The sequence below is a fragment of the Haemaphysalis longicornis genome, unplaced genomic scaffold, assembly GCF_048455015.1.
Source record: "Haemaphysalis longicornis isolate Haplotype H1 unplaced genomic scaffold, Haemaphysalis longicornis Haplotype H1 scaffold_3, whole genome shotgun sequence".
Classification (NCBI taxonomy): Eukaryota; Metazoa; Arthropoda; class Arachnida; order Ixodida; family Ixodidae; genus Haemaphysalis; species Haemaphysalis longicornis.
The window spans coordinates 46,689,863-46,702,783 of NW_027526335.1; the positions used below are offsets into that span (position 1 = coordinate 46,689,863).

General features: G+C 47.6%; 1 protein-coding gene across 1 annotated transcript in view; it reads right to left on the reverse strand.

Annotated features, from left to right (window-relative positions):
- LOC144175205 (beta-galactosidase-like) overlaps positions 1-6,657 on the reverse strand; it is a 36,731-nt gene extending 30,074 nt beyond the window's left edge. The window contains exons 1-4 of the mRNA XM_077704308.1: positions 6,625-6,657; positions 3,137-3,288; positions 1,072-1,222; positions 439-502 (exon numbers count right to left, since the gene is read on the reverse strand). Of these exons, the coding sequence (XP_077560434.1) occupies positions 439-502; positions 1,072-1,222; positions 3,137-3,288; positions 6,625-6,657 (400 nt within the window). The remainder of the gene's footprint in view (positions 1-438; positions 503-1,071; positions 1,223-3,136; positions 3,289-6,624) is intronic.
- Between the last annotated feature and the right edge of the window lie 6,264 nt (positions 6,658-12,921).

The following is a 12,921-nucleotide window of genomic DNA, read 5'->3' on the forward strand; positions in this document are numbered from 1 at the left end:
ATACATGCATACATGCATACATGCATACATGCATACATACATACATACATACATACATGCATACATGCATACATACATGCATACATACATACATACATACATACATACATACATACATATATACATACATACATACATACATACATAATTTTGTTCTTGAGTTGGCTCATCACCCCCTTCTCCTTCCCTGCTTCCCCTTCCCCAACTACGGCCATGTGGCCTCCCCCATCTTAATAAATGTTATTCAATTCAATTCAATTCTCGACTTGGTGATGGGCCACCATATGAACTTGTTAGCAGCATCTGAGCCTCTTAATCAGCCTGCTGGTGCCATCGGGATATTTTTTTTTTTTGGTGCTGCCATTTGGCTGACCTTCTGCAGACAAACGAAGCTAGCCCAGTGATGTTTAATCGCGTATAACAGCTCCAGGCACTCACTTTTGTCTGAAGACCGAAGCCCAATGAAGGACCCGTTTCGCAACAGCCAGTATGGAAGTCCTCCCTGCAGCAGAGCAGACTCTTCAGTGTTGCAGTACTTCACTGATTACTGCCCCCCCGTGCTTTTCTAGTTGTGGAAATAGGCGGCGACCAAGTCTCGATCATGACGCCAGTCCTGGAGGCTTTGTAAGGAGTCGTTGTTTGACAGCTGTTCAGCGAAGGCAGAAAAGACAGGTAGCCCGGTACCTTAAGAAGCGTCCTGTTTACACGTCGTGCTCGCTTGCTCGCTCATTCACTCCTTCACTCGCTCACTCGCTAACGCACTCATTCACTGACACACTCACTCGCTCACTCACTCACTGACACCTCCCTCCCTCCCTGCCTCACTCATTCACTCACCTATTCACTCACTCACTCACTCACTCACTCACTCACTCACTCACTCACTCACTCACTCACTCACTCACTCACTCACTCACTCACTCACTCACTCACTCACTCAATCACTCACTCACACTCACTCCCTCACTCAATGGGAACAGAGGCAATGACAATGCTCAAGAAGCTGAGCAGAGTCCTCTTTTTCTGTCGGTGCAGCGAATACAGCTAGCGGGGTATCCGCGAATGACTCACGAAATCGCGGTCGGCGCCGATGTACGGTCCCGGACGTAGGATGACCATGAGGTTCAGGCTGTGCGCGATGTAAAGGAAGCGGACCAATTCCTGCTGTCTTTCGAAGTCAAACTGGCCTTCCTCGGGCTCGTGGCTGCTCCACTCCACGTAGCTGCACGTGCAAGAAGTCGGCAGAACAATTACACCACGCTGCCGATCGTCTCGATAGCGCACACTCTGGTATGCAACGACGTGTTACTATACGCACGTACGCTCATTTCGCGTGGATGGTCTTTTGTCAAGCAGATACGGGGGAGAGTTGGGTAGTTATACACCAGAGTTATAGACAGCTATACTGCACAAATAGAAAAAAAAAAGTCAAGGAAGCTTGGACTCACGCGCAAGACTTGAATGGTGAAACTATGGTAGGTGAAAATTGCCGGACACATAGTTGTTTCATTTGCATAGTTGCGGTGCTAGTAATCGTCGTCACATCCATCGAAGAGGTCGTCGTCTTCTTCGCGGTGACTGGTGGATGCCAAATCATCCTCAGCATTGTATACTTCCACCAGCTCAAATGGCGATGCTTGCACAAAGTCGCGCAAGGCTTGAACCATAGCGAAGCCGCAGGATTTCTTTGTACGTGAGCACTGAAGGACACATCACCACGTATTTGTACAAGCTTGAAATTGTTTATTTACGCGTTCGGTCGTTGCTTCGCACTGTGCTAGTAGTAATCATCGTTATGTACATCGATATCATCGTGTCCCTCATGTCAAACGTTACATATGCGCGGCAGCGCTGGATGACAGCTGGGGCGTAGCAGCGGTGCGTACGTGCAAGACGCATACGCGGCGTTCCTGGAGTCGCGTCGAGGTTCCGTGAAGCAGGTGTTGCGCGAGCTGTGGCGTCGTTCGTTGCTAGGCAACGCGAGGCGCTTCTCGGGGTTTTCCCCAGTTTTTTTTTTTTTTTTTTTTTAAGAGCGGAGCTGTTGTACGAGCCGTAAGTTCGGTGTTTCAGGACAAAATATCAAGAAAATGTGGAGCGCTCATGAGCGCGTGCCTCACGGCGACCGTCGCGCATTCGTGGCACGCCCAGTGGCTTTAGGAAAAAGAAAGGCAAAAACCATGAGGAGAGATAAAATGACGAGCGCTCGTGAGCGCTTGCCTCCCTGTGATCGCCGAGTTCCCCGCTCGCGCCGCGGCTTTAGCAAAAAAGAAAAAAAGAAAACTCCAGTACTGCCGTCAAGCTCTACCACGCATATGTAACGAGTGGCATAAGGAACACGACGATATCCATGTATATGGCGATGACTACTGCATGCATAGTGCAAAGTAACGACGGAACATGTAGGTACACAATTTCAAGCATCTACAAATGTATGGTGATGTGTTCTTAAGTGCTCACGTATAAAGATATTGTCGCGAAGTCGGAGCAGTCGCTCTACCAACTGAGACTTTTGGTTAGCTCAGTTGGTAGAGCGGCTGCTCCGGTTAAGCGGTGGTCCCGGGTTCGAATCCTGGACCAGGACGAATTTTTCTTCAACTGCGAAGTTTCTGAGAAAGCTGTATAGCTTTCCTTTGTAGCCGTATGGCTGCATTCAGGTGGATGTCGAACTTTCCTCCACAGAAACATACTCCACCTTGAAGATTTCCCCTAAATCTGGTCGATTAACACCTGTCCTTCATTTCGAGTTGTTGATAAATCCGCTCTCGCGCTACAAACTGCTAACCTCCTGGTTAGTTCAGTTGGTAGAGCGGCTGCTCCGGCTAAGCGGTGGTCCCGGGTTCGAATCCCTGACCAGGACGAATTTCGCTTCAACTGCGAAGTTTCTGAGAAAGCTGTATAGCTTTCCTTTATAGCCGTATTGCTGCATTCAGGTTGATGTTAAACTTGCCTTCATAGAAACTTCTCCACCTTGGGGATCTCCCCTAAATCTGGTCGATTGATGCATCGCCCCTCCCCATGTTTCACGTTAGTGGAGATGGCCCGGGAGTTTTTCGAATTCGGCGCGCGCAGCAAAAGCAGTTCGCCCAGCGCACGCGTGCCACAGCACACAGGGCCGCTGCTAATACTTGCGGCGTACGTTTGTACGGTGTTCAGTCCGGCGGCTTTCATGGTCGTGAGGCGGTTCTTCCAGAGCTCGGGCAGAATGCGGAAGTAGTGGACCGATCCGGAGAGAATCTGCACGGGCTTGCCGTACATCAGGAAGTGACGTCCATCGGCAGCAAAGGCAACCTTCGCAAAGAAGAACAGAAACGGTGATCGGGAGGAATCACTCCGTGCACCGTGACCAAAACACTCAATTCACGCCGGAAAACAGGTAAAATGATTGGTTGCACGGAGATACCAATCAGAACGTTTCATTCAACACCCTTCAAGACACCCTGAAACACTTCAGATAAGCGCTTTTACTCTTTTCTTCGGGTCTGGAACCACTGCGAAAGACAGCGAGGAGCGGCACTGCGTTATTTGGTCGTCGCCCCAAATACGCCCTCCATTTCCGCTTTATTTTCGTGGTTTTTTTAAGTCGCTTTCGAAAAGCGTTCATTGCTGCAACCTAAGGAAAGCCGGCCAACAGCCGCTACATGGCCTTAGTGAAGTAATTGGAGCCTTGAAGAACCTCAAGACCGGAAAATAGAGAAAAATCTTTTGAGCGAGTTTACAAGTTATCTGAAGGGCATAGAGCAGTAATTTTTGGCAGAGGTACTTTGCGACCCCCTAATCTAAGCACTGGGTGTGTTGGGGGACTCCGTTCTGCAAGCATTTAAGATTTCAAAAAAAAAAAAAAGTTGGTAAAAGTGTTGCAGGGTCCCTGTCGCGAACAGGTCATGGTTGTTTTATTTTTTTTTTCGTCGGCAAAACGGCGTGACTTTAAAAAAAATGCACAAGTATAAAGTTTGTATACATAATGCTGAAACGGGTTCTGTCGCTAGTTTTCTGTAAATAGCCGAAATGCATTCCTTTGTATTCGATGTTCTAGGGTGTACGCACATTCAGCTGCTATTTTTCGCGCCTAAAACTTCATCTGCGCGCTATCCGTGGCGAGCTGTTTCCGAAACTTGGACATTTGAACGTACAAGCTGAGAAACGCAACCCACTACGAGTACCGGGATCGAAGGGCTTGTTCTTTTAGCTCCGAAGTTCCGCATCAGGACCGCAAAAAAAGAAAGCAGACGCAGTTGAACACAAAAATCTTATGGTACTTTATCAGGCAGGTTACAATGCAAACAACTAGATTGAATGCAAGGTAGAGTAAATATCACTCTGTGCACGTCACGCTGCGTTACAAATATGCGATGCTAAGTAGAAACGCATACATTATGGTTACCAAACGTGTGCGGGAACAATTTTAATTTTCTCAAGGGTCCCCATCAATAGCCCGGCCCCGTACCATTCTGCAACGTTGGTGGGACCATGCATTTTTTCGTGTCACACGCTGCTGTGTTAGTCTACAAGGCTTCGCGCTCGTTTAGAGCATTTACTTAAAAGCGCTGGAACCGCAGTATGGCTGCGGTGGCCGCTTTTCTGATGGAAGCGGAAAGCAAAAACGCCCGTGTGTGAGAGATTTCGGCGCATGTTAAAGATCCCAAGGTGGTGAAAATTAATCCAGAGCCCTCCACTACGGCGTGCCTCATAACATGTGTAGTTTCGGCGCGTTAAACAGCATCATCAATCGAACCAGAGTAGACATTTTTTGCATGTGACGTCACCACATCCCTTTCTGGTCAAAAGCGCTCTCAGATTTCTTATCGCTGTTCGAGATAAGAGCGGTGGATAAGTCCATAGTCTTTCACCGTGCAAGCAGAGCTCCAACATTGGAGCTACAGTGAGTGACGTCAGCGCAATCTATGTATATAACCGAGTTTATCGGAATTTACCTGTTTTCACTTACAACGATAGAACATTTTACAGGCCTGTTACCGATTGACGACGTGTCTGATCACCAAAGGGGCTCCAACATCAAATGCGCGTCTTGTGCGTTCTTTGCGTGCCTGCCAGGACGGCCGCAGTGTCGGAACTACAGCGCTGTACGCGCTCATGGCACCCTCGCAAATATTGTCCGATTATTTCCTCCTTGCATCTTAGCGGAAAAGATGACCACCACATTTCTGTGCCACACACCAAGACGAGACTATTTTAAGACATGTCGGTATGCTAAGGGGGAATGCCATTTGTTTACCAAACGATTTTCAATCCTCACCACGTAAAATCACGCCACTTCAATAACCGCCTAACGTGCACAGAAATGGTAAAAAAAGTACTCCGCAGTGGTTGCTGACGTAATTTGGGGAAGAGAATAGTTTGTTATGAACATCCCTTCTCAATAAAGACTGCCGAAAGGGGGCGAGGGTCAACTCGTACAAACTCTCGCGCACCACTTACCATATCATACCATATAAAGCTGCAGCAATGAGTAATTGAAGAGCGAGATGGTTAGTTTTCCAGGTTACGAGAAGCGTTCAGACAGAAACAAAATCGAGGGAGCAGTCGTATGAACGTTGCATAAACCAGAAGTGGCGATTCGTCTGTCGAGTAATAATCGATGCACACAACTGGCGAACACTCACGTTTTTTAGGTTTGGTCTTGTAGGGGTCCAGACCAGGCTGAAGATATAGGCGGCTACCGACACGAACGCTGCCCACTTGCACACTCTGAAGTGTCGGCGCCGCGCCGTCACAAAACCTCCGAAATTGATCAGCACCATTTATGGGCTTGTATTTCCTGCAGGCACAAAAGAGGAATGAACTCCTGGCTTACCCATCATAATCTTACATGTGGGTCAGCAGCGGTTGGGACAAGGTTATGACTTGTCGCAACCACTGGCGTCTAAACTATAATGCGTAGGGGAGGAGGGACCGCAGGGGCTGCGGCCCATCCCCATATTTTTGCGTCACTGTAACAAAAAAAATTACTTTAATTGTTTCTTTTTCTTGCAAGCAAACCCCTAAGCTTGCGCTGCTTCGTTTTCTGCTGTCACGATAGTGATCCGCCTCACCTTTAAGACATCAAGTCCTGAACACTACGCCAGTGGTCGTAACTGCGTAACATTTCTGAATAATGACGTCATCAGATGCGTCGGACACAAAAATGCGTGAAGCGCCGTATCTTACGTCTGTAGCTCACGATACATCTGCTGTCCCGCCAGCAATTTGAGCATGGCATAAGGCGGGGTATGCGGAGCGCGTTTAGCAAATGGGGCGTGCATTTGGACAACCGCGAGCTTGCTTTATTTGCCGTATACATTTTACGCGCCGTTGTATCTCACTTCAGTTACTGGTTACTAAGAAAACAGAGTAACTGCGTTGCACTGGTCCTGTTCTGCTTTTCCAGAACTCTCTCCCACCCCAACTCCCACAAACTCGCCGTTAAAACAACCGAAAAGTCCAGAAATTTCCATAACACGGAATTCGAACCTCGTTTTAACGATTTCTACGTTGGCGCATACAGCTCACAGAACAGCCTCTCCTCTAATTTGAACGCAATAAGGTCGAACACCAAGTGGCAGTGAAACTTCTGCATTGTAGGTTTGCAAAAGCAGTAGGAATAAATGCACTGTTGCAACGACTCACCTTCGTCGCTTTACTGCAACCAGCAGGCCACATTCTTACCATACGTATGTGTAGAAACGCTTTGATATATCTTCCTCTTCTCCCGTCCTCTCTTTTATCGCCTGAACCCCACTCCCCCAGTGCAGGGTAGCAAACCGCACCCTACACCTGCTTAACATACCGGCCTTTCCGTCTTTTCTTCTTCCTCCTCTTCCTTGATATTCACGTTTTTTTTTTAATAACTAGGTTCTTCCACTACTGTGTGCGGCCGGTAGCTGCCTTATGCTGCGGCACGTTCTATCAGACATGGCCAGGCCACCATTCTCGCACCACTGCGTCCCCACCCGGCATTGAGGCGATCGCACGCGAATAAAGGGGATGGCGGATGAGTTGGAATCATTGGCTACCACTGGCGCACTTCGGTCTGATAAGCGCTCACGGGAGTATGGCGCACCTTCTTCCTTAGCTGGCATGCTCTGGCGTCCTCCCCTGTCTCCTTACCTGATTGAACCTGGCGTTCCTCTTCCTAGCGGGTTGTTTGGTTGGTTGCCTCAGACCACGGCACATAACCACGGGGGGGATTGGCCAAGAAGCTTTGTACCTAATCAGTATGTGACCCATATTATTCTAGACCCCAAAATTTAGAAAAGGAAATACAGAACAGAAATTTTTTTTGTTATATGTAACATGAAAGTAGAGTCGGGAAGAAAAATTAAATAAATGTGAACGCTTAGCTGGCTAGCAGGAAAACCGGCCTGTCGCCGCAACTTAAGAATGAAGGGCGGATACATCATCCCTGTGGCAGACTCCTTGGGCTGAAGCGCCCAGTGACAGATAGCAGAAGGTCGAGGAGCCTACAGGTTGGCTCCAGATGCGTGCGTCGCATTATGGAGAAGCTGCGGCAATTAAACATGAAATGTTCTATATTTTCTAGTTCGTCGCTGGCCACACGACATTGATGACTTAGTTTCGTGGCCGGTGCCCCATCGACAAAGATGATTACGCCAATGATGATAGCGGATATTCTATTATGGGCAACGCGAAGGCTCGAAACTTTCTGCTAAGCGCATCTTGCTACTCATCCGTCCTTGCGCTTCAAACAGCCGTTTCTTCACCGCGCAGGTCTCGCGACAATCATGACAAAAAGAAAGGAGAAACTCCAGGAGCTACTTTTATGAAGCGGAGCTTCGGGGTCAACTTCACGTCGACAAAGGTGACAACTAATGACGTGAACCCGCCGCCGTGGCTCAGTGGCTGCCGAGCAACGGCGGCGTTTCCCTTTATTAATTCCTTTATTAATTCCGTGTTCCCCATAATAAAGCAAAACAAAATAAAAAAAAAATCGGGGAACGAAACCCGCTCCAGCCAAGCAATGGCAGGTAACATGTTGTCGCAACGGCTGAAAGGTGCGTGTTCCCGTGCCATACCCTACCTTCCAACGCCTCCTCTATAACAGGCCGATGCTAAAGGAGGCCGCTGACAGGACACGGCCTCCTTTGCCGCATTTATTGGCCATGAATAGATTCATCGGCAATTGAATGCGCGATCTCATAGAGGCTGCCACACTTTCTAACAGCTTCGGGTGGTGACTCAGTCAACAGCACTGCAAGCAGGAACCTTCCTGCTTGCAGTTTCCCTGATGGGGGTCAAAAAGCGAGAATGCCCATGTGTCGAAAAATCTGCGCCCGTTAAAAATCCCCAGTTGGTCGAAATTTATCCACAGCCACCCAATACGGCGGGCCTCATAACACGTTTAGCTTCGGCGGATTAAAGGCCCAAATTTCCGTTCGATTATGACAGGTGATTTTCATTCCCCGTATGCGTCCAGAGAAACGTGTGTACTTCACGACAGGTATATTTACACTGCTGTACACCCTATTCATTTCCTTTGCTCCAGAATTACGCTCCGATCACGTCTCGTTTTTTAGTGTGCTAATAAATATTTTACTCACTCCGCGCAACCTGACTAGCCACAGCCGATAATTGTCAAAGAAAAACAGTTTCGAGCTGTAGAGTTAGAATTCGCCATCGTGTTCTACGCTCAGCTAATTGTGCCCCACAGCATTTCATTGCGATTTATTCCCCTGCCTAAGTTAGCGTAAAAAGCTCCATGGACCATAGCATAGATGAAATTATGCTGTCACACATCAGTGGTGGGTTCAGCACGAGAGAGGAAACCGCCTGTGGTACATCACTCGAAAAGAAAACTTAAAGCGGGAAATAAACGAAAGCCCTTCTACAGTTCTCGCATTTGGTTTATTTTTAACCTCTAGCCTCCAAGAGTAGAATCGCTCCTAAGACACTGCAGATGTGGTGGTAGCCCAGTCCACATATTCTATGGAAAGAAAGCGGAGGGGAAGGGAGGGGGAGAGGGAGGCGCGGAACTTGCGCGTGGCTAACTGGAAGCTGAGAGAAGAAAAAGAGCAAAAGAGTGCACAACAATGACTTTGTTTCGGACAAACAGGTTTTCCGCGGCGCCGTATCGTCGTACGCAAGTAGTATCGCAAGGAGTTCCTTTTGTTGGGCTGGGCAACATGTGTTTCGGTCACTTTCGCAGAAGTTGACAAACGTCTGGGGGTTTTCGTGTGCTCTGCTTCATTTGAATCATGAGCGCAGTTAAGCTTTTCGATCCTGTCATTCTTTGTGTGCTTTGGCGATTCATATGAAGTGAAAGTGGTCAGAGACCTCATAAAACGCGCCTTTGGTTAAACACACCCAACGTGGGCACTACGTCGACTACCTGAACTGAGCTTTCACCTGCCAAGGGTAACGTCTACAAGCTTATGGTAAGGCTTACCAACGTTTCTCGCATAAACATCCATTGTCTTCGTGTTTTGCACTGTTCTGCAGAACAGTGCAAAACGTTGTGTGCCCGGTAGCCCGGATAATCTAATGATCTAATGTACTATAGAGCCGTCCGCTATGGCGAACTATTAGCCCAGGTGTTGATTCAAGGTGTTAAACCTGACATTTGAATTTGCGTCCTCCACAGATCTGTTCATTCGTGGGGTGCTCAGAATAATGGATGACATCAGCGGCGTCATTGCTACGATGCACTATACGACTGAAGAGGTGTTCAGACGACACATTCGAAAATGGGTTAGCACATTGCTTTTGTGGTTTAAACGTCCAACCAAGCCTTCCAGTGAGCGGTATGCACTGCAGGAACGCGGGAATCGACAACGCCATTCAATATACCGAAGGAATTAGAGACCTGTGCCACGGGTGTGGGTAAAATGGCGACACCAGTTTTGAACCCACCGAAATTCGGACCTAACCATTGGGACTAAAGTCTTCTGGGGCAGGCTTGCCTCAACAGTACTGGTTTAATACCACCGTCTAAATCCCACGTAACTTCGCATACGACTCCACTTCAACCTCAAGCGCACGAATAAATTGTCTTAGCTAATCCCAAATTCGTTGTAAGTTAACTTTGAATATTTAGTGCACTTCGAAACGTGTGAAGCTGTCTTTTTCTTAACCTAGCGTCAATCAATCAATCAATCAATCAATCAATCAATCAATCAATCAATCAATCAATCAATCAATCAATCAATCAATCAATCAATCAATCGATCGATCGAGCGATCGATCGATCAATCGGGGTGGCTGAGAGAATGGCGGATTCATGTTTCTGCAATCAGCCCCATTCTGCAGAAAGAGATACCACAGACATCCTATCCGCGCACTTCGCAGTTTTTTATTCACGTAAATAGATTTACGCCTGCAGCATTCTGAATCATTGCTACAAAGAATGCAAGAACTTATAAAGGTATGAGCGTCACGTACTGAATACGAGTAAAACATAACTTTTACAGGGAACATAGGCAGTATTTACTTAGTAGCAGACTAAACTTGCAAGTGTCAACATAAGTCTTATAAAACTGATCAGCTAGAGTTTCAAATCGTGGCAGTGGATGCATTTCAGCACCACCGCTGTCGATATAAAATGCCCAAGTAAACTGTGCCACACGTACACGAAAAATAACATTAAGTGCTTAATGCCTTAACTTTTAATGCCATTAATTCGCTGCTACACGCAAAAATCTAATGCCATTCGCTCTAATGTCATTTTGGTTTAAGGAGTTCCGCACAACTCATTTACCTTCACGAACACCCTAAATCGACCTACCAGCGAACGCGATGAGCACCAAATGAAACCAACGAAACTCATGGGTTGTGCTATGCGACTCGAGGTCCGCTCTTCAGTGCATCCAATCTGCCCTCCGCCGCGGCCCATACGAACAACTTGTGGCTGAAATCCGGTGCTTATATGACACATTAGTCAGGCATAGACATGATGTCGTTTTCCAGTGGCTCCCAAGCCACTGCGGCATTACTGGGAACGAACAGGCGGATAGAGCGGCTCATGGCGCCCACAGAAGTGCAAGATTGACCCGCATCCCTCTATCACGTACTGATGCAGCAAGGTCTCTGCGGTCCATTGCCCGGGAAGTCACTCTCGCTAAGTGGAATACACCCGAGTTCTCCAACGCTCGTCTTTACTCGCTCGACCCAGATTTGCAGCGCCACCTACCTAATAACGTGCCACCCTCGGACGTCACCTTACTTTGTCGCCCGTGGCTAGGTGTTGCCTTCACCGGTGCTTACTATGTGCACAAACCCTATTGCGATCACCATGAACTGGCCCATGAATTGCAGGTTCCAAGAACTGGCCCAGTTATTGACTCTACTGAGAACGACCAGCATTAATTTGTTTATTTTTTCTTACCCTCCCTCCCCATTTCTTTCCCCCATCGTGACCAGTGGTCATCCTTTTCTATTAAAGGTTGTCTCTCTCTCTCTCTCTCTCCTACACCATTGGAATAGCCAACGGCCCTGCTTGTGATGCGTGCGCCAACGACGAGACGATTGAACACCTTCTGTGCCATTGTGACCGCTTCATAACGCCGAGGCAACAGCTCTCCACCACAATTCGCCGACTCGACGACCTCCCCTTTACAGCGCAGACAATTTTGTGCCATAGGCGTTGTCCGACACAGGCCGAAAAGGCTATAAAAGCCCTACTGCTCTTTTTGAAGGACACGGGCCTGTCTGAACGATTGTAGGGACATTAATATAGTGCAGTGACCTTAGTTCGCCAATTTTATCAGTGGACCGTATTAGTTTTGTGTATTTTCTGGTTGTGTGCGTTGTTTGTACCACCTTTATAGTTACCTGGTCATGCCTTGTGTTTTTTCTACTTTTCTTTCTCTCTCATTTTCTCCTTTAATATGTACCGCTGTCCTTTCTTTCCCTTTCATTTCCCGTATCCCCTCCCCCCTGAGTTGGGTAGCCAACCGGACAGTATTCTGGTTAACCTCCCTGCCTTTCCTGTACTATTCCTTCCTTCAGCACAAGAGTGTTTACGCGGAAACGTAGCTGAACTTCGAAATAAGGCGATTATTTGTGCACCCTTGGTGCCGAAGTATTGAAGAATTGATTGATTGTAGGGTTTAACGCGCCGACGCAACACAGACGATGAGGCGCGCCGTAGTGGGGGGCTCCGGATTGATTTTGACCACCTGGGGTTCTTTATCATGCGCCGAAATCTCGTACACACGGGCGTTTTTGCTTTTCGCCTCCATCAGAAAAAAGTATTGAAGAAGATGAAGTTCACTAAAACAGCGGCAAAAGGCAAACCATCGTGTCACTCGTCGTGCAAAATATTTCGGATTTGGCTACCACTAGCAGGCGATGGCAGCTGCTGAAGCCACTTTTAGAAATGGCTCACACCATTTTTTTAAGAAAACACTGTTTCTCATAACGTTTTCTTTCACAAAAAAAAATATTTGTAACCCTTGTGAGATGTTTTTCTCTACGTTAAAGACTTCTAAAACACGAGTAAATTTCTCTTTTTGGTCATGATCACCATCATGCCTAACACATTTAATGCCTTTGCGGTTTCACGTGTAGCACGGCACGACCATTTAATGTCATTTGGCATCTTAGGGCCTTCAGCACTTAATGTCATTTTTTGTGTACGTGTGGCACGGTAATTGCGACGATATCGGCATTACAACCTAAAGCTGTGCTTCTCGTCTCCAACGTTTCACCGCTCCTCCCCCTCACCTTCAAACCCGCTTTTGTGAAGCCGTCGTTGCGACTTGCCTCTACAGCCATACACGACGGTCAGTTTATAGATAATCATGGAATAATAAAACCAGAGGCGTTTGTCCCTGTAAAACATATGATAGTCACATTTATTGAAGAATATTGCGTTTTTCACCGCAACCTCGAGGCGGTGCCGATCTCCCGCCGGTGCTATACAGCGCGAACACTGCCGCGGTCGATGGTGCATTCAGTGTTGGCGTCAGT